Below are 19914 nucleotides of genomic sequence, written 5' to 3'. Positions count from 1 at the left end.
CTGTTTGAGATTTTCTCTCTCCCCCTCTCTCTGCCCCTCCTCTGTGCTTCTCTCTCTCTCTCTCTCTCTCTCTCTCTCTCTCTCTCTCTCAAAATAAATAAAGAGGGGTATCTGGGTGGGTCAGTTGGTTAAGCATCCCATCCGACTTTTGGTTTCAGTTCAGGTCATGATCTTACAGTTCATGAGTTTGAGCCCCTTGTCGGGTTTTATGCTGACAGTGGGAAGAAGCCTGCTTGAGATTCTCTGTCTCTCTTTCTCTGTCCCTCTCCCGCTCACGCACTCTCTCCCAAAATAAATAAGTAAACATTAAAAAGAAAAAGAACAAAATAATTAAATGAACTTTAAAAAATTAAATCTAAAAAAAAAGAACCCAGGAGAAAAATAAAAATTTGGGACCCATTGTGGGACATTTATGTACAAGAATACATTTGTTATATTCCAAGATAGTTTTTTATGATTTAATTTTCTTGGTATACATCTGAAGGTTAGAAATGAGAATAGAATTTAAAATATGCAAGTACTTTTATAATAAAAAATGTTTTCAAACATAAAAATGGATCTGTTTCCATAGTTATCATCTGAGCAGCCTTTCCTTGATGGCTTTGCTCAGCTCTCTGGCTCGGTATCTTCCCCCACTCTCTTACTTGTGTTTTCTCTTTGGTTTTCAGTTGTGTAGGCTACACTTTTAGTTAGGGTCCCATCTAACGAAGAGGGTCCCTCTTCACTAACAAATCCATGTGCCCTTTTCATCTGCTTTCAAGCTTCTACCTCCTTCCTTAAAAAATAAAAATTTTTTTAATGTTTATTTATTTTTGACAGAGCATGAGTGGGGGAGGGGCAGAGGGAGAGGGAGACACAGAATCCCAAGCAGGCCCAATGCAGAGTTTGCAAAGCACAGAGCCCAATGCAGGGTTTGAACCCATGAGCTCTGAGATCATAACCTCAGTCAAAGTCGGCCATTTAACCGACTAAGCCACCCAGGCGTCCCACGCCTCCTTCCTTCCTTGTCACCTACTCTTGCCTAATCCTCTGTTCTTCCTGCTCTGTACACAATTCCAGTCACCAATGCAACAGCAGGCTCCCCAGCCCCAGACTCCTTGGCAATTCTGTAGATTTGGAATTGCCAATCAATTTCTTCCTGCCTCTGTTCTGAGACTGGCTCCTGCTTCTAACCTGGTCCTATCTGTCGCTTGTCTCTGCCTGACAACCATGCGTTTTCTTCCCAAGAGCCTACCTTCATACTTTCCCCTTCTGCAATTGCTGGGTGTGGGTGATTCTCCATGATTTCAAAGATCTTCTTTGTATGGATGATTCTCAGATCTGTAGCTCAGACCCCCAAAATTTTAGCTGGGGCTGTTGCTGGAGGCAGTTACATGGGCCTCTCCCTGCAGTCTGGGTTTCCTCACAGAATGGCGGCCTCAGAGCCCTTGCATTTACCATCAGGCAGCTCTTGCTTCAAAAGAGACTGTTTTAGCAAATAAGGTGGAAGCTCTATAACCCTTGCATTGGAAATCACTTCTTTCACTTCTGCCATGTTCTATCAGTTACAAGGGCCCCAGGGAAGGGGAATTAGTCTCTACCTCTATGGAAAGGGTGGTGGCAAGGATTGTTTCTGGCTAAACTCCTTAATCCCTCCTCCCCCACTGTGATCTATTATTATCAACTTCTCTGTTTCTATCAAATGATACAATAAAGGTGAAACTTTGTTATTATCCCTCCCTAGAGTAGGCATCAGTCTACTGTTGTAACTTTAAAACGACTATTTAATGAAACATTTGGAGACACTGAAGGCACCCCTCCTGAGAAGGAGATGATCAAGAATTGATTAGATATTTACTTAGTTTCTACCCTGTGACAGGACAATGCCAGCTGCTGAGGGTGCAAAGTCAAATACTTCTTTCTTCCTCCTTTTCCTCCTCCTTCTCTTCTCTTAGATTTGGTTCCTGCTCTCTGGAAGCCTACACTTTGGAGCTAAAAATGTGGCTAAGGCACTCTGAAAAACAGTTTCACAATTTCTGATAAAGTTAAAAACACCACATAGCCACCAATCCCACTTTGAGGTATTTACCCAAGTGAAATTAAAACCTGTATTCACACAAATAACTGCTTGTGAATATTCATAATAGCTTTATTAATAATATCCCCAAACTGGAAAGAATCCAAATGTCCCTCAGTTGGGGAATGGATAAGCAAATACATACAATTAAATACTACTCATGAATGAGAGGAGAAGAAGAGGAGGAGGACGAGGAGGAGGAAGAAGGGGAAGGGAGGGGGAGGAGAGGGCAAGAGGAGGGGAAGGAGGAGAAGGAGAAGGAAGTATTTAAACATGCAACGGTATATGGACAAATTTCAAGTACATTATACTAAGTGAAAGAAGCCAGCTGCAAAAGGTTCCATACTCTATGGTTTTATTTATATGATGTTATAAGACAAAACTATAAGGACAGAAAACATAACAGTTGTTTCAGGGGCCAAGAGTGGAGGTTAGTGCTAACTACAAAGGGTTGTTGAGAGAACTCTAGTGCATAATGGGACTATTTTCTACTTTAATTTTAGTGGTATTGAACACACCTGTGTATGCATTTGTCAAAAGTTGCAGAACGACCGCTAAAAATGCTAAATTTTAATATATATTAATTATACCTTAGTTATATATATTTAAATTATATAGTCTCTAGATCAATTACATACATTATCTATATTATCTCTCTATAAAATTACAGGTGCAGATGACACAGCATCAGAGAGGCAGTTAGGGACATGGGCTCAGCAGTCAGTCAGCCTGGGCTACAAAGTCCTGGCTGAGATTAGGAGAAAGTAAGCAGATCTTTCAGGTGCCTGGTTGGTTTTCTTAGTGCTTCAAAGTGCTCTCACCAGGATTACGAGAGAGAATGAAAGTGAAGCACTTAATGAAGTGGTTAGCATATAACAAACATAGTATTACCTTTTTTCTTAAAAATAACAGTTCAAGGGATAAGATCTTTGGTCTAAGGGAGGAGATTAAAAAAAGCTTCACAGAGGCACTAACATATGATTAGGCTTTTAAAGATGAGCAGGAGTTACACAGGTTGGCGGAAGTGGGGTAAGTGTTGGGAATGACATTGTAACAAGAGGGAACAGAATGGGCAAAGGCTAAAACAGAGTGGCATATTTGAGGACCCTCAAATATGGGCATATCCGGAACAATAAATTCAGGGGAAAGAGGAGGGGGAGGGGGACAATGCGGATTATAAAGGGTCTAGAGTTCAACAGCATGGAATTGTGAAGGGCCCATTTGAGATTTTGCATGTTTGCTTTGTTTTGTTTTCAAGCCCAACAAGGGGCTTGAAATCACAACTCTGAGATCAAGACCTGAGCTGAAATCAAGAGTTGGGTGCTAAACCAACGGAGCCACCCACACGCCCCTGAGATTCTGCATTTCTTTCTTTTTTTTTTTTTTAATTTTTTTTTTAATGTTTATTTTTGAGACAGAGAGAGACAAAGCATGAACAGGGGAGGGGCAGAGAGAGAGGGAGACACAGAATCGGAAGCGGGCTCCAGGCTCTGAGTGGTCAGCCCAGAGCCTGACGCGGGGCTAGAACTCACGGACCGGGAGATCGTGACCTGAGCCGAAGTCGGACGCTCAACCGACTGAGCCACCCAGGCGCCCCAAGATTCTGCATTTCTAACAAGCTTCCAAGTGACGCTATTGTTGCTGGTTCATTGACCACACTTTGAGCAGCAAGGACATAAAGATCAAGGCAATAAAGTATTGCAGAAAATAGGGAGTGGTCAATCGTATTGAAGATGGAAAAGCACTAAATCAAGATTGGGACTGAAAAACTCCACTTACCAACCTGTAGGTTGAGGTGTCTAAGGACAAGCATTAGGTGGATGAGTCAGAATAGAAGCCACATTGGAGTGGTTGACAATTGCTTGCTTGCCAGGTATGGAAATTGGGAAAGTGAGTATAAACAACTCTTATGTGCAGTTTGGCCTTGAAACAGAGAGGTAGGGAGGTGGAATTGTAGTTTTTACCATTAACTTTTGAGTTGGAAGACATTCAAGTATTTTATTTTTTACTTTTTAAAAAAATACTTATTAATTTTTGAGAGAGAGCCAGCATGAGTGGGGGAGGGGCAGAGAGAGGGAGATACAGAATCTAAAGCAGGCTCCAGGCTCTGAGCTGTCAGCACAGAGCTGGATGCCTGGCTAACTCTTGGACCCCAAGATCAAGATCATGACGAGCCAAACTCGAACACTCAGGAGCCTTATTTTTTACTTTTTAAAAGGCTAAATGCCCAACATGGAGCTTGAACTCACAACCCTGAGATCAAGAGTCACATGCTCCACCATCTGAACCAGCAATGGGCTCCAACATTTGAGTATTTTAAAACACTGTTAAGGGTGGCTCAGTCAGCGAATTGTGGGACTTCCACTCAGGGCATGGGCTCGTGGTTCTTGAGTTCAAGCCCCACATCAGGTTCTCTGCTGTCAGTGCCGAGCCTACTTCGGATCCCCCGTTCCCCTCTCTCTCAAAAATAAACATTAAAAAAAAAAAATTAAAAAGCTGTTCAGAAGGACCCTGTTAAAAAAAAAAAAAAAAAAAAAGCTTGGATGTACAAGAAAGAATAGGATGACCTGAGAAGGGTTGAGTTGTCAGAGCAATAAAAATACAGGGCACCCAGGGGCGCCTGGGTGGCTCAGTTGGTTAAGCGTCTGACTTCGGCTCAGGTCATGATCTCATAGTCCGTGAGTTCAAGCCCCATGTCGGGCTCTGTGCTGACAGCTCAGAGCCTGGAGCCTGCTTTGGATTCTGTGTCTCCGTCTCTCTCTGCCCCTCGCCTGCTCATGCTCTGTCTCTCTCTTTCTCAAAAATAAATAAAAACATTAAAAAAAAAATTTTTTTTTAAAAAAAAAAATACAGGGCACCCAGTTAAATCTGATCTTCTGAAAAACAACAAGTAACTCTTTAGTGTAAATATATTCCCGATATTTCTGGGCGTCCTGTATTTTATTTGGCAGCCCCAGATGGTAGATTTTTTGGCAAAAGGGTTATAGCCCTTGACGCACCAGAAGGGGGTCCAAGCTCTCTAGTCCTTCTGAGCTGTCACATTTCAACACTCTAGAATGAATTCCCAGTTCTACCAGAACCGTTAACAAGTAGAAAAACTGCTTTGAATTTCGGCTTTTGTCGTTTCCCCCGTTTTCTACAGGATGGCAAACGGGCAGGAAAATGCTGGGTTAAAAGCTGTGGAAAAGTTCTAGTGTTGAAAATCAGCTCGTAAATGATGAAGAGCTTTTTGAACTGCGAACTGGCTCTGGATTGGGTGCATAGGACGGTGAGTCACACAGTGCCTGGCCGGGGTCCAACTCTGAACACCAACTCTACTCAACTCAAGGGCAGGCAGGGAGCCCCATCCCAGGGACCCGCAGGCGCCTGCGCCTTGCCGCGGCCCCGCCCTCTTCCAGCCTGACATCCGGGGCTCGGGCAGGGGCGTGTTCGGGGAAGAGGGGCGGGAGGCAGCGGAAAAGAAGGACGTCGTGGGAGGCTGGATCAGCGGGTAAGGGAGGTGAGGCGGGGCGGGGGAGGAGCAAGGGGCGTGGCGGAAGGAGCGCGCTGTCACGTGACGTGCGTGGCGACGTGTCGGCCATCTTGTGTTGTTGAGGCTGAAGACTGACTTGGATTCTGAGAGACTCCCTGTCCCGGACCGCAGGTAACCAGCGACTCCGTCTCACTCCCCTGCCCGGCTCCGCTCCGCGCCCCGACTCCGCTGTCTCCCATCACCCCCCCCCCCCCCCCCCCATGGAGCCGCCCGGGACTCCTGCCCGCGGTCGCGTCCCCGCCGCTCCGGTCCGGCCCAGCCGCATGGACAACCCACAGGCCGCCCCGGCAGCGGCCACGGCCGGCTAGGGCGTCAGGGGAGGGGACAGGTCAGGTGCTGGGCCGGAGGGAGCCTCCTACCCCGAGAGGCGGCACGCCGGGCCCGGGCGCGTCTCGACCGCCGAGCCGGGGAGCCCCCACCTCCGGGGCCCGGTGGCATCGCGGGGGGTGGGGGGGGGGAGCCGAGGAAGGGAAGAGGGTGGTGGGGTGGGCAGTGTCAGGCCGATTTGTTCAGGGCCAGAGGGTTCGCCTTCTGCTACCTGCTCCCCGGGCCAGCCACCCGCCCAGGCTGGGGTGCTCGGGGTAACAGCTGCCTCGGCCAGACAGCTGCTCCTGCCGGCCCTCCTCCCCACACCTGGCCTCCGGGAGGTGCGCCTTTGCCTTCCTCACCGAGCATCTGCACTGTGGAGACTCCTTCCGTGGCGAGAGGACGGGTCTGGACCAGGCCTGAGGCAAGGTGGAGCCATGATCTGAACCTGGGACGGAGGTTGGGAAAGTCGAGCCCGAGGCAGCTTTGGGACCTGAACACTCTTGTCAGATGGAGATGGGTATTAGTCTTTTCAGTGTCAGCAGTTTCCCACGAAGCACTTGGAATACTTGAGTTTTGTGGCTGAAGCCTAAATCAGATTGGTACTTCCGGCCACAGAATGGTCTATGAAAGAAGCAGGTTGCATGAGCCTGTTTGGGAAGCAACAACGTTGCTTCGCATTTATATGGCACTGCGTTTTGTTTTGTTTTGTTTTGTTTTTTTCCTTTCCCTGAAAGTCAAAGCACGTAAGCACACCTAGTTTTCTCTGTAAAGGAAGGTGAGTATTCCAGTTACACTTAGAAGAAATTGAGGATGGGGCCGGAAGCTGTGAACAGCCTTTCATCCAGTGTTGTGCGTCTCGGATTATAGGCAGTTTTGATTCCCGGTGTGGTGTGCAGGGAAGATATTTTGTCCTTCCGTAGTATTTCCTTTTTGGAATCTAATCGCTTCTTAGATTTAAAACAGGTTGTTTTTTTTTTTTTTTTTTTTTTCCCCATACCAGCCCTTTCTGTACGTTAACTTCCACCCGTCTGATATTTGCAGCCCTGACCTTACGGAGTTTGTCCATTTCGGTTAGATCACAAATGTGTTCTCTCACTCATTGATGATTTCCTATGTACTTTTCTGTTACATCACATGTTGACATCAGTAGAGGATGCTGGGAAAAAACCTTCAAAGTGGCATGTATCTGGAGAAATGTCACACAATTGTTCCTTTACATTTGACACCAAGGAAAACCCTGGTAATGGCACTGATTTATTGGCAAAGAAAGGGCTCTACACCTTTTCTGTACTTGATGAAGCATTTCAGAATTTTGCGACTGAGAAGGAGGAAGGGACTACGTGCTTCCCTTCCTTCATTCACGCATTCATTCATTTGACAAAGATTGAGACTCTACTGCACTGTTTGGTGCTGGGGCCAAAACAGACCAAAAATCCTTTCTCTGGGGAGCTCATTTCTAGACACACAAATAAAAACTCAGGTAAAATACATCGTGTTGTGGTACATGATGCGGGGAAAAAAAAATGAGGCAGAAATCGGATGACCGAGATTTAGGGGTTAATTTTAAATTGTGTGCCCTGAACTGGGTGTTGTATGGAAACCGATTTGACAATAAATTTCATATATTGAAAAAAAATAAATAAATAAAAAATAAATTGTGTGCCCTGAGAAGGCTGCACGGAGAAGCTCATGTTTGAGGAAGGACCTGACGTAGGTGGAGCAATTCCTGTAGCTGTCTGGAGAAGGAATGCTCCAGGCTAGGCGAGCCAGGGCAGGGATACCGAGGCAAAAGCTGAAGTGGGTGCAGGTCAGGTGTTGGGAAAAGTATGGAGGCTAGTTTAGCCAGAGGGACCCAAGAAGACGGAGGCTAGTGGAAAATGTGTACCCTGCTCATTGGTGCCAAGAGGGGTTATTCAGTGACTTAGAAATTTTTTCCACATCTCTTATGACTATTGCAAGGGGAGACCAGATTCTGGAAATTGGGGCCAGTATGCCCAGACCCCCTTCCCTCTGTGTATGACACACGCCCCACCCGAGTTTGGAAAAATCCAGGATGCTCATGTAACATATTTCAGGAAATTGTCTTGAAAAATCTTTCTTAAAAGTGTTTAAATGAGATGGATGATAGACTGCCTAAAAGATCTGGAATTGCTTTCGAGGGAGGGGATCTTTGGAACACTTACGGATATTTGAAAATGTAGGGAAATTAATTTCCTGTGAGGTTTAGACACATCATTAAGAAATATAACCTGGGAGAATGGTAGAATCAGCATATTAATTTATGTTATTCTTAATCTGATTGGTAAGAAGAATTCTTAATTATCTCTGTTCTGTCCATCCTACTTTTAGATTCCTCAGGGTCTCTTCCGCTAGTTTGTTTGTATGTCTTTTATAGCATTTTACATGTGTAGAACTTTTTGTGCTGAGTGTTTTATTTTTCCCCTTTTGCCTTTCAGACTAGCTGACAAGTTCACCAATTGATTTGATACTTCATAGGCTTTTTTCTTTGGAAAAAAATTTTTTTTCTGATTTCCTTCTAGCTTATCTCCATATGCTTATTACTGAGCTTTCATAAATGTCTTCTTGCATTTAATTCACCTGAGGAATTTAATATTTTGGTTTTGAAGTGCCTTTGCTGGTGAGTTGAGTTGCATATATGAAAAATAATTTGTCATAGCTTGCCTGAAGCTCATGAGAAGAGAGGAATTTACAACTTCAGGTTATGAGTGGAGCTCCTTGGCTAAAAGGAGACATAGCAGTGATAGTGATGAGGTGGTGTTTTAACGAATTTTTCCCCTCTTGTTCTTTTGTTGAATTTTTGAAATGACATTTTCATATTATGTCTTTGATGTCATATCATCTCATTTGTTCTCATGACTCTGCATTTTAATACTCCGTATGTCTGTTCTCTTTTTGTTGACTTTCACACTGGGAGATGACACTACTGATAGAGATTGCTGTCTGGGAGAACCTTTTGGGTGAAAAGATTATTGCTGACCCTTTTACCCTTGCCATTCTCAAGGATCTTTGATTTGTGCCATTTTCAAAGACTGACTTCATTTGCAGTTCTCCATTATCCCCTGCTGATTAAATTTTCAGTACTTTCTGTTTTATTCTATTTCTTATAGATTGTAGTGGGACCAGTCTCATTAGGTTGAATCTACAAGCCTCTGTTGGTGTTAATCCGGGTATCTTAGAGGCAAGTTAAATGTCCATTTTCCTTCAGCAATTTGAATTGCCTTAACATCATTTGGTCATCATTGTAAAACTCTGAACCCAAGCCTTTTTTCCCTATTCACCCTCTGCTAGGATTTTTATGGTAATAAAGTTCTAGGATTTCCATTCATTTTTAATGCCCTGAAAAGTTACATATTTTTAAATATATAAGTAGATTTTTACTCCATAGGAAGGCTTACTGATAGTTGGAATCCTAGTATTTCTTAACCCAATTGGCTTTTTTTTGTTTTGTTTGTTATGCTCTCAGATGACTGAGAAATACAGTAGATTAATTATATGGGAATGCAAAATGATACTTTTGTTGAATTGCTGGTAATTTAAAAAAAAATTTTTTTTTTTTTAAGTAAGCTCTACACCTAATGTGGGGCTTGAACTCACAACCCTGAGATCAAATTGTACTGACTGAGCCAGCCAGGCGCCCCGAATTGCCCATAATTTTGTGTGAAGTTGAGGGGGAGGAATAGGGGGAGGTTTGAAAAACGAAAGAATACTCCCTTAAGTGGTTACAATTAGTTTTATAAAAATATTTTCAAAGTATTATGTACCTACCTACTTCAAGTAATTAAAGTATACGATTTTATATTTTCTTGTTAACTGCAGAGTTTCATTAACTACAGAGGACTTGAACTTAATTATACTTGCAATAAGAGATACTTTAGAGCTTGTTTTTTTGAGTTAGGCCCAGAGAAGACTTTATTACCTAGCTGTCCCCTCTTTTCGTTTTGCATGCCCTTATAAAACTAAACTAGACTGCAGTGCATAAAGTTGAATGACCTTTTGGGTATTAAAATAACACGGCTATGTTTTTGCAAAATTAAGGTCAAAAGGCAGAAGTCGCTTTCCCAAGTTACTTTCTTGATGTTAATAAAATCAACTTTAATTTGCAATTATTGTTTTTTTGACACATAACAGCATTCAAAGCATTATTTGATTTTAGCTAAGAAACCACTTGAAGCTGTTGTGTTTCATTCAGTCTACTCCTAGTCAGTTGAGATGTCACCATCCTGTGGATTTTAAGATGCTGTCTCATTAGAGCATTAAATGCAGGTTGTGATTTTGCAACTGAAAGCACACCTGGAGTTTTGCTCCTTGGGCATTTTGGCAGTGGTTCTATTTCTTGGGCTCACTGATTATTTGCATAGGATACATACTGTATTGCTGTGTTGGTGGCTGTCATTTTTCTTTTTTTTTTTTCTTTTTTTTTTTTTTAAATTTTTTTTTTTCAACGTTTTTTATTTTTTATTTTTGGGACAGAGAGAGACAAAGCATGAACGGGGGAGGGGCAGAGAGAGAGGGAGACACAGAATCGGAAACAGGCTCCAGGCTCCGAGCCATCAGCCCAGAGCCTGACGCGGGGCTCGAACTCACGGACCGCGAGATCGTGACCTGGCTGAAGTCGGACGCTTAACCGACTGCGCCACCCAGGCGCCCCTAGCTGTCATTTTTCTATCAGATACGTTTAAAAATTGGTATCACATCCCTGCAATGTAGTTTGAATGAAAGCCCCAAGTAATCACTTTCCTAAACCCTGTATTGGTGCTCATTTGTCTTTATCAGAATCACTTAGAACTTCTGTTAAATATATGTATTTTTTTTTAGTCCCCCTCCAGAGCTACTGAGAAACTCTTTAAATGTTAGGAAAATGGAAGTTAGTTTCTAAGCTAGTTTTTAAGAGACAGGGAGAGAATCCCAAGATGATTCTAGTATTTTAACCAGGTTTGCAACCATTTCCTGTAAAACTATTCATTATAAGAGATTATGTTTTTAAAAGTTTCCTAAGAGATTGATTGTTGGGTCAATTACTTTAATACTTTTGTTATTTACAGTGTTAAAAGGACCTGAACAAAGTCTGCTTGCACCTCCTGCTGTGAACCAGCAGAACTTTTGAACAGGTGAGTGTTGAAGGGAAGCACAGAGCTGAGGACTTAGGCAAACAGATGATTTTTGCTTTAAAGGTTTCAGGGTTTTTTTGCCTTTTTTTTTTTTTCCCCCCTCCTGAAGTTATAGATAGTGATAGAAACAACTTCTTAGCTACTGCTCAGATTCCTTATGAACCACAAGAATAATCATACCCTTTCTACACTGTTCCTATTGTGAATTTGTGTCTTAAACTGTTGTCATGATTTTCTGATGGTGTGAAATAGGAAGAGGAATTCTTTGGGAGCAGAAGCAGGGAGATACTTAAAGAGCCTGGGGGCAGTTGGCTTTCATGAAGGACACGAACCCTAAGGCAGTACAGATAGCACTTCCCTCCCTGCTGGCTGTCAGTGTCCTCTCTTGTCTCTTTTTATCCTGCTTTAGTTGTCTTTTCACAGTCTGGCCTTTCCTGCTTTAAAAACACATGGAAGAAAATCACCACTTTCATTCCTGGTGCCACATATGAACTTAAATTCTAGTGCCACTGCAACTGTTACTAGCTCATTGTCTACATTTTAAATTCCTGGGAGGGGAAATTTGATTGGTTGAAGTTTGTCCAGTTCTCCATTATTGGTCTAATTAGTAGGGCCATAGGACTGTAGTCTAGAAGTGCAAACATAATTGAAAGATTCCACTTTAAGAGTGGGGGCAGGTCTCAGAGAAGGTGTAGTGTTGGCTCTTCTAGGCAGAAACCTGCAGAAGCTTCTGAACATTTTCCTTTCATAGAAAAATTTCTTATAGGTAGCTTGGCAGTTTCAGTTTATATGTCCTGAAGAATTAAAATATAGGTTTATCTACTGGTCAGTGAGGCCCGGTAGGTTTCACCAAGCATCCTTGTTTGAACTTCATAGTGCAGTGTTTTTTGTTTTTGTTTGTTTGTTTGTTTATTTTGAGAGAGAGCGTACGGGCATGTGCATGGGGGAGAGGCAGAGAGAAAATCCCAAGTAGATTCCTTGCTGACAGTGGAGCTTGTCATGACCTGAGCCAAAATCAAGAGTCAGACACATAACCGACTGAGCCACCAGGTCGGCCCCCCTCCGTGGCGTTTTAACAAAAGTTCTTGGTTTAGAAGGTTCAGAGGAATGTCTGTGGTAAAGGTTAGCAAATGAGAGACTTGGTTTGTGGAAAAATCATTGGTTATTTATTTTTCATTGATTACTTTTGTAAGTTTTAATTTCTGGGTACTTTTTACAGTGTTAAGCAACACTTGAGTATTAGGAAGCCATGGAGAATATGAAGGGTGGAACTTCTACATGTGAACATATATTCACATTATTTGAGTGGTAGCAGGAATTTTCACTGTTGGGAAGGGATCAGTTAGACAGTATATATAAACTTTTGTATTAACGTCTTGTATTTTAGAATTATTAGGTAATACTGAAGAAAAACATTTTTAATGGAACATTTTGAAGCCCTGTTTATTTTTGTTTATAGCTTGTATGTATTTGGTGATATCTGATTACTTAAGTAATTTTTTATTGCTTAAATATTCTTAGTATATTGAGATTATTTTTTTAAAGATTTTATTTTTACGTAATCTCTACATCCAACATGGGGCTTGAACTTAGAACCCCAAGATCAAGAGTCACATGCTCTACTGACTGAGCCAGCCTGGTGCCCCTTGTATACCAAGATTTTTAATGCAGAGCCTAGGGATTACTAATAAAAGTCATCTGTTGTAGAGTGATGTATTCAATGACAGGCCACAGATGTGACTTCCTCTGATGCTTTTTTTCAGACAAGGTTTACTTTAGCAGATTGCAGCTGAATTCTTTTTTTTTTTTCTTAGCTGAATTTATTAAAAAAATTTTTTTTTTAATGTTTATTCATTTTTGAGAGAGAGAAAGAGAGACAGAGACAGAGTGTGAGCAGGGGAGGGACAGAGAGAGAGGCAGACACAGAATCTGAAGCAACTCCAGGGTCTGAGCTGTCAGCATGGAGCCTGATGCGGGGCTCGAAGCCACAGACTGTGAGATCATGACCTGTTGCTGAAGTTGGCCACTCAATCAGTTGAGCCACCCAGACACCCCTTAGCTGAATTCATTTTTAAGGTAGAATAGCCCTCTCTCATATTGTATGTTCTCTTTAATCTGAATTTTGAGGTGAGGTATATTCAGGCTTACTGAGTTAAGGCTTTGTGAGGTTTTAAAAAGATTTCCACATAGTCTGTGTAAAACTTCACAGGCTCTGGGGTTCCCTTTCTGGAAAACATTGGCTTGTGGTGAGATTATCAAATGACGTAATGTTTATGGCCTTGTGATTTTTCCTAGAATAGTTCATTGATTCCTAATTTTGTTCTTCTTTACCAAAAGGGAGGAAAATAGAAATGTTTACATATTGTTCAGAAACAGTGGGGAGAATGACAGTAATAGCATTTCTTCTTACAGTGATATTGTGGCCAGTATGTTCTATGGGAACAAAGCTCCTTTTATTCAAATTGTCCTGGGCCTGGAGGAAGTCTTGGGAACTCTGGTCTCTTCAGTATTGGTTCTTTGGTTGCAGATCCTGGCAGGAATTGGCAGAGGTACTGGCTTGGTACTTTCTAATTGGTAAATCATGACTCAGGCCTTGAAGACATGGCCATATCGAGGGGCTCTCGTGGTTAGGTCCTTGAGAATTGAGGTGATATTGCTCAAGCCATGGCCAGTTGAAGGGCTGGATGTGAAGCCATCCTGCAAGATCAGTGTCAGAGAGCCTTAGTTTATGTTTTGGAATCTGACACTCTTTAGCCTTTTATACTGCTTCCACCATTGTTAATGAAATTTCTTTGTAGTGTGTTAGGAGAAATTTCTTCTTAGTGTGTTTGGATCCTGAGTCTATTCTCTTCCCTACCCTGAGAGCTTAGTATATTGCTTAACTGAGTGATGCAGAGGAGTAGAAGTTAAAGGATAGTGGAGCAGAGTGGAAGATTGGGAAAAGGAGAAAAAGTGACTTCCACAAAATGAATTCCTCTGAAAACTGCAAGGGAATGGAGAAGAAAGAAAAGGGTAACCAAGGAGTATCGAGCATTGTAGAGCATTGTATCATTGTGTAGTGAAAAGTTTGTGGCCTTTTAAAGCAGAGAAATGTGGGTTTAATTTTCTGTTACTTAATTACATGTAACTTGAGATAAAAAGTTAACTGCTGGTAGCCTTATTTCCTTCACCTGTAAAGTATATCCCATCGTGGTTGTGGGAATTAACAATCTAAAATGCCATGGGGCGCCTGGGTGGCTCAGTCGGTCAAGCGACCGACTTCGGCTCAGGTCATGATCTCACAGTCCGTGAGTTCGAGCCCCGCGTTGGGCTCTGTGCTGACAGCTCAGAGCCTGGAACCCGTTTCAGATTCTGTGTCTCCCTCTCTCTCTGCCCCTCCCCTGTTCATGCTCTGTCTCTCTCTGTCTCAAAAATAAATAAACATTAAAAAAAAATAAAATGCCAGTGTAATGCCTGGTGCACAGTAAATGGGACTTCAGTAAATGGTAGCTTTTATGATTGTTATTACAATGTAAATAGGTAAATTTTGATTGTAAAATTTCATCTTTATAATTTGAATGAGACATCATTGAGTTCTGTTAGCAAGTGTTGTTTTGTTCTCAGTCCAGCAATACTTGAATAGCTGCTTTGTGCCGAGTGCTGGGCTAGACACAGTGGTGAGCAAAACACATAAGGAACTATCTTCATAGGGTTTATAGCCTAATGGCAGAGGCAACCAAAAAATCATATAAGTAGGGGTGCCTGGTTGGCTCAGTTGGTTAAGCGTCTGACTTTGGCTCAGGTCTTGATCTTGCCTTTCCTGAGTTCAGGCCCTGCTTCGGGCTCTGTGCTGACAGCTTGGAGCCTGAGCTTGGTTTGGATTGTGTGTCTCCCTCTCTCTTTGCCCCTCCCCGACTCACCTTTTCTCTCTCTTCTCTCTCTCTCTCTCTCTCTCTTTCTCTTTCAAAAATAAACATTAAAAATCATATAAGTAAATTTCAAAATGTGAGAAGACTCTCTGTCCTTGGAAAAGATACATTTTTAAGACCTAGATACTTAAGTGTCACATTTTGGATCTTGGTGTTCTTGTTGTCAATGATGTTTTATGCCTTTTGATTAGCTTTCCAGGCTACGTATGTTTGTTGTAAGTTAATTTATGTATTCCTTTTGTTTGTCATTTTTCCCTTTTTCTCTGAGATAGACACATCTCAACTAAAAAAAAAAAAATTTTTTTAATGTTTGTTTATTTTGAGAGAGAGAGAGAGAGAGAGAGAGAGAGAGAGGGAGGGAGGGAGAGAGAGAGAGAATCCCAAGCAGGCCTTCTGCTGTCAGCACAGAGCCCTATGTGGGGCTCAATTCTATGACCTGTGGGATTATAACCTGAGCTGAAATGAGAGTTGGATGCTCAACCAACTGAGCCATCCAGATGCCCCAACACTTCTCAACTTTTTGATCTTAGGACTCCTTTATCCTTTTTTTTTTTTTTTTTTTTTTTTAAAGTTCATTTATTTATTTTTTTGTAATCTTTACACCCATCATGGGCCTTGAACTCACAGCCCTGAGATCAGGAGTCAGATGTGTTCTTCTGACTGAGTCAGCCAGGTGCCTCAGGACTCCTTTATTCTTTAAAAGTTAGAGGACCCCCAAAGAACTTTTAGGCCTCTTAGTTCTATGTGTCTGTATTATACTGAGAAATTTAAAATGATTTATTAGTTTAAAAATAAGTCTCATTATATATTAACATGAATATATTTTTAATGAAGAATACCCATTTTCTAAAACATTTCAAAAAAATTTGTGAGAAGAGTGACAGTGTTTTATCTTTTTGCAAATTGCTTTTTATGTCTTGCTTTGTGGAAGGCAGCTGGATTCACATATCTGCTTCTGTGTTCAGTCAGTTGCTCTTTATTACTTTGGTTGAAGTATATGAAGGAAATTAACCCTCACAGAGATATGTATGTAGTTGGAAAAGGGAGCAATATTTTAAGAGTTTTTTCAGATAATTGCAGATTATTCTTTGGTATAGTACACCAAAATTCAACAAGTAGTAGCTTTTTAAATTTTTTAAAAATTTATTCATTTTTTGGGGAGAGACAGAGACATCGTGAGTGGGGGAGAGGCAGAGAGAGAGAGAGGGAGAGAGAGAACAGGCTCTGCACTGTCAGCGCAGAGCTGACGTGGGATTTAAACCCATTAAACCATGAGATCATGACCTGAGCTGAAACTAAGAGTCGGACACTTAACTGATTGAGCCACCCAGGCACCCCTATAATTTTTCTTTAATGTTTATCTTTGAGAGAGAGAGAGAGAGAGAGAGAGAGAGAGAGAGAGAGAGAGACAGACAGCACGTGCTTGGGGGAGGGGCAGAGAAGAGAGGGAGACAGAATCTGAAGCAGGCTCCAGGCTGGCAGGGCACAGCCTGACCTGGGACTCGAACTCATGAACCAGGAGCTGGTTCGACTTAATCGACTTAGCTTAATTGACTGAGCCACCCAGGTGCCCGACAAGTAGTAGTTTTTATTTTTTATTTTATCTTATTTTTAATCTTTTTTTTAATGTTTGTTTTTGAGAGAGAGAGTACGAGCATGAGTGAGGGAGGGGCAGAGAGAGAGGAAAACACAAAATCTGAAGCAGGCTCTAGACTCTGTCTGAGCTGTCAGCACAGAGCTCTACGTGGGGCTCGAACCCATGAACTGTGAGATCATGACCTGAGCCGGAGTCAGACGCTTAACTGACTGAGCCAACCAGGCACCCCAAGTAGTAGTTTTTAAAGGTTAGTTGCAATATGAAATCTGAATTATGTCAGTGCACTTTTTATATTCTGTAACATTAAAATCCATTGGTCTGTCTTGTACCTTAAATGGCTACCTTAAATGACATAGTACCAAAAACTTGCATTCAGGGGTTCTTGTGTGGCTTTGTCGATTAAGCGTTTAACTCTAGATTTTGGCTCAGGTCATGATGGCATGGTGTGTGAGTTCTGGCTCTGCTCTAGCTCTGTGTTGTTCTCTGTGTTGACAGTGGGGTCCTGCTTAGTATTCTGTCCCTCTCTCTCTCTCCCCCCCTCCCTAGCTTGCTCTCGATCTCTCTCAAAATAAATAAAATTAAACTTAAAAAATTGCATTTATTAATGTTAGTACTCATCAGGAAAGCCTTGAAGAATTGGGAAAGTCTGAAGTACTGGAAAACCCAGCAAACACATGGCAAATAGAAGTTTTCCAAAATTCGAATTTTGCTTGAAAGTTCAAATTTTATTATTGGCCACAAATACTGCCAATTTTTTTGTTTTTGAAGTGATAGTGTCATTTTGTTCATTTTTTTGTTAGGATTATTTCTTCTAGTTCTGTGAAGAATGCTGGTGTTACTTTGATAGGGATTGCATTGAATATGTAGATTGCTTTGGGTAGTATCGACATTTTTAAAAAAAAATTTTTTTTTTTTTATTAACGTTTATTTATTTTTGAGACAGAGAGAGACAGAGCATGAATGGGGGAGGGTCAGAGAGAGAGGGAGACACAGAATCCGAAATAGGCTCCAGGCTCTGAGCTGTCAGCACAGAGCCCGATGCGGGGCTCGAACTCACAGACTCAGATCATGACCCGAGCCGAAGTTGGATGCTCAACCGACTGAGCCACCCAGGCGCCCCCCCCAAAATTTTTTTTTTAACGTTTGTTTATTCTTGAGACAGAGAGAGACAGAGCATGAATGGGGAAGGGACAGAGAGAGAGGGAGACACAGAATCGGAAGCAGGCTCTAGGCTCTGAGCCATCAGCCCAGAGCCCGATGTGGGGCTCGAACTCACGGACCGCGAGATTGTGACCCGAGCTGAAGTCGGACGCTTAACCGACTGAGCCACCCAGGCGCCCCGAGTATCGACATTTTAACAGTATTTGTTCTTCCTATCCAGGAGCATTTTCCATTTTTTTTGTGTCTTCAATTTCTTTCATAAGCTTTCTATAGTTTTCACTGTATGTATATACAGGTGTATAGTTTCACCTCTTTGGTTAGATTTATTCCTAGGTATTTTATGGTTTTTTGTGCAACTGTAAATGGGATTCCTCGATTTCTCTTTCTGTCGCTTCATTGCTGGTGTATATGAATTCAACTGATTTCTGGGCATTGATTTTACATCCTGCAACTTGGCTGAATTCATGGAGCAGTTCTAGCAGTTTTTTGGTGGAATCTTTAAGGTTTTCCATATAGAGTATCATGTCATCTGCGAAGAGTGAAAGTTTGACCTCCTCCTGGTCGATTTGGATGCCTTTTATTTCTTTGTGTTGTCTGATTGCAGAGGCTAAGACTTCCAATACTGTGTTGAATAACAGTGGTGAGAGTGGACATCCCTGTCTCGTATCTGACCTTAGGGGGAAAGCTCTCAGTTTCTCCCCATTGAGGATGATACTAGCATTGGGTCGTTCATATATGGCTTTTATGATCTTGAGGTATGCTCCTTCTATCCCTACTTTCTTGAGGGTTTTTATCAAGAAAGGATGCTGTATTTTGTCAAATGCTTTCTCTGCATCTTTTGAGAGGATCATATGGTTCTTGTCCTTTGTTCATTTTTCTTTTAAAGTTTATCAGCAGGAGCGGGGGAGGGGCAGACTGAAGGGGGAGGAGAGAGAGAGAAGGAAAGAATCTCAAGCAGGCTCCACACTGTCAGCATGGAGCCTGATGTAGGGCTTGAACTCATGAACCGTGAGATCGTGACTCAAGCTGAAATCCAGAATCAGATGCTTAACTGAGCCCCCCCAGATCCCCCACACTTCGATCATTTTTGAAAAGATGTCTGCTAAATACCCAGGTCTGTGTATTGGTTACTCTTTCACTGCATGATTAGTGCAGCGCCAATACTGAAAAGTGTAATATCTTAGTGTTACTGTAATAATAGTTTTGACATCATGGCTACCTTGAAAGAATTTCAGAAGATGTTACTTTGAGAATTGCTACTATGGGGAGTGGAACAGTTTTCAATGTTCTATTCACATATGATATGTAGTTTTTTTGTTGTTTGTTTTTTTAAAAAAAATTTTTTTTTCAACGTTTTTAATTTATTTTTGGGACAGAGAGAGACAGAGCATGAACGGGGGAGGGGCAGAGAGAGAGGGAGACACAGAATCGGAAACAGGCTCCAGGCTCCGAGCCATCAGCCCAGAGCCCGACGCGGGGCTCGAACTCACGGGCCGCGAGATCGTGACCTGGCTGAAGTCGGACGCTTAACCGACTGCGCCACCCAGGCGCCCCTGTTGTTTGTTTTTTAAAGCATTAAAAAATAAGTAATGATTTGAAATAGAAATTGAAATAAACATTGAGGTCTTTTAGATTTCATTGAGGGTTTTTAGTGCTGGGTAGATAAAGATTTGTTCATACGTTATGGTTATAAAGTAGCCTTCTGCTTTTAAGACTTTTTTTAATTTATTTTTGGGACAGAGAGAGACAGAGCATGAACGGGGAAGGGGCAGAGAGAGAGGGAGACACAGAATCGGAAACAGGCTCCAGGCTCTGAGCCATCAGCCCAGAGCCCGACGCGGGGCTCGAACCCACCGACCGCGAGATCGTGACCTGGCTGAAGTCGGACGCTTAACCGACTGTGCCACCCAGGCGCCCCTTAAAACTTTTTTTAAAAGTTTATTTTGAGGGAGAGAGAGCATTGGTTCTTAAGTTGTGATTAGTGATAAAATAGCCTTCTCTTTTTAAGACTTTTTTAAAGTTTATTTTGAAAGAGAGCACTCGAGTGCGCTTGTAAGTTGGGGAGGGGCAGAGAGGGAGAGAGAATCCCAAGCAGTCTCCATGCTGTCAGCACAGAGCCTGATACAGGGCTCACTCCTGTGAACTGTGAGGTCATGACCTAAGCTGAAAGCGAGAATCTGATGCTTAACCAACTGAGCCACCCAGGTGCCCTTCAGATTCCC

The 19914-nt window shown here is 42.3% G+C and overlaps 2 protein-coding genes across 7 annotated transcripts in view; both read left to right on the top strand.

Moving 5' to 3' along the window:
• The first annotated feature begins 5125 nt into the window (after window positions 1-5125).
• LOC131495901 (uncharacterized) lies at window positions 5126-7007 on the top strand. The gene is made up of 2 exons (XM_058701082.1): window positions 5126-5324; window positions 5700-7007. The coding sequence occupies exons 1-2, from the start codon at window positions 5271-5273 to the stop codon at window positions 6171-6173; spliced, it is 528 nt and encodes a 175-aa protein (XP_058557065.1). The 5' UTR covers window positions 5126-5270; the 3' UTR covers window positions 6174-7007.
• Window positions 5586-19914, top strand: part of GIGYF2 (GRB10 interacting GYF protein 2) — a 148782-nt gene continuing 134453 nt past the window's right edge. For 3 of the 6 annotated variants that reach the window (XM_058701027.1, XM_058701018.1, XM_058701034.1), the window contains exons 1-2: window positions 5586-5699; window positions 10961-11026. The gene's annotated coding sequence lies outside the window, so the exon portion shown is untranslated. Of the gene's footprint in view, window positions 5700-9025; window positions 9097-10960; window positions 11027-19914 lie in introns of those variants that run through there. The other 3 variants (XM_058701011.1, XM_058700996.1, XM_058701000.1) reach the window with 2 other exon arrangements.

The sequence above is a fragment of the Neofelis nebulosa genome, chromosome 2 (assembly GCF_028018385.1).
Source record: "Neofelis nebulosa isolate mNeoNeb1 chromosome 2, mNeoNeb1.pri, whole genome shotgun sequence".
NCBI classification, from domain to species: Eukaryota; Metazoa; Chordata; class Mammalia; order Carnivora; family Felidae; genus Neofelis; species Neofelis nebulosa.
The sequence above is the reverse complement of the archived record's forward strand: the minus strand, read 5'-3'. Positions and strand labels throughout refer to the sequence as shown.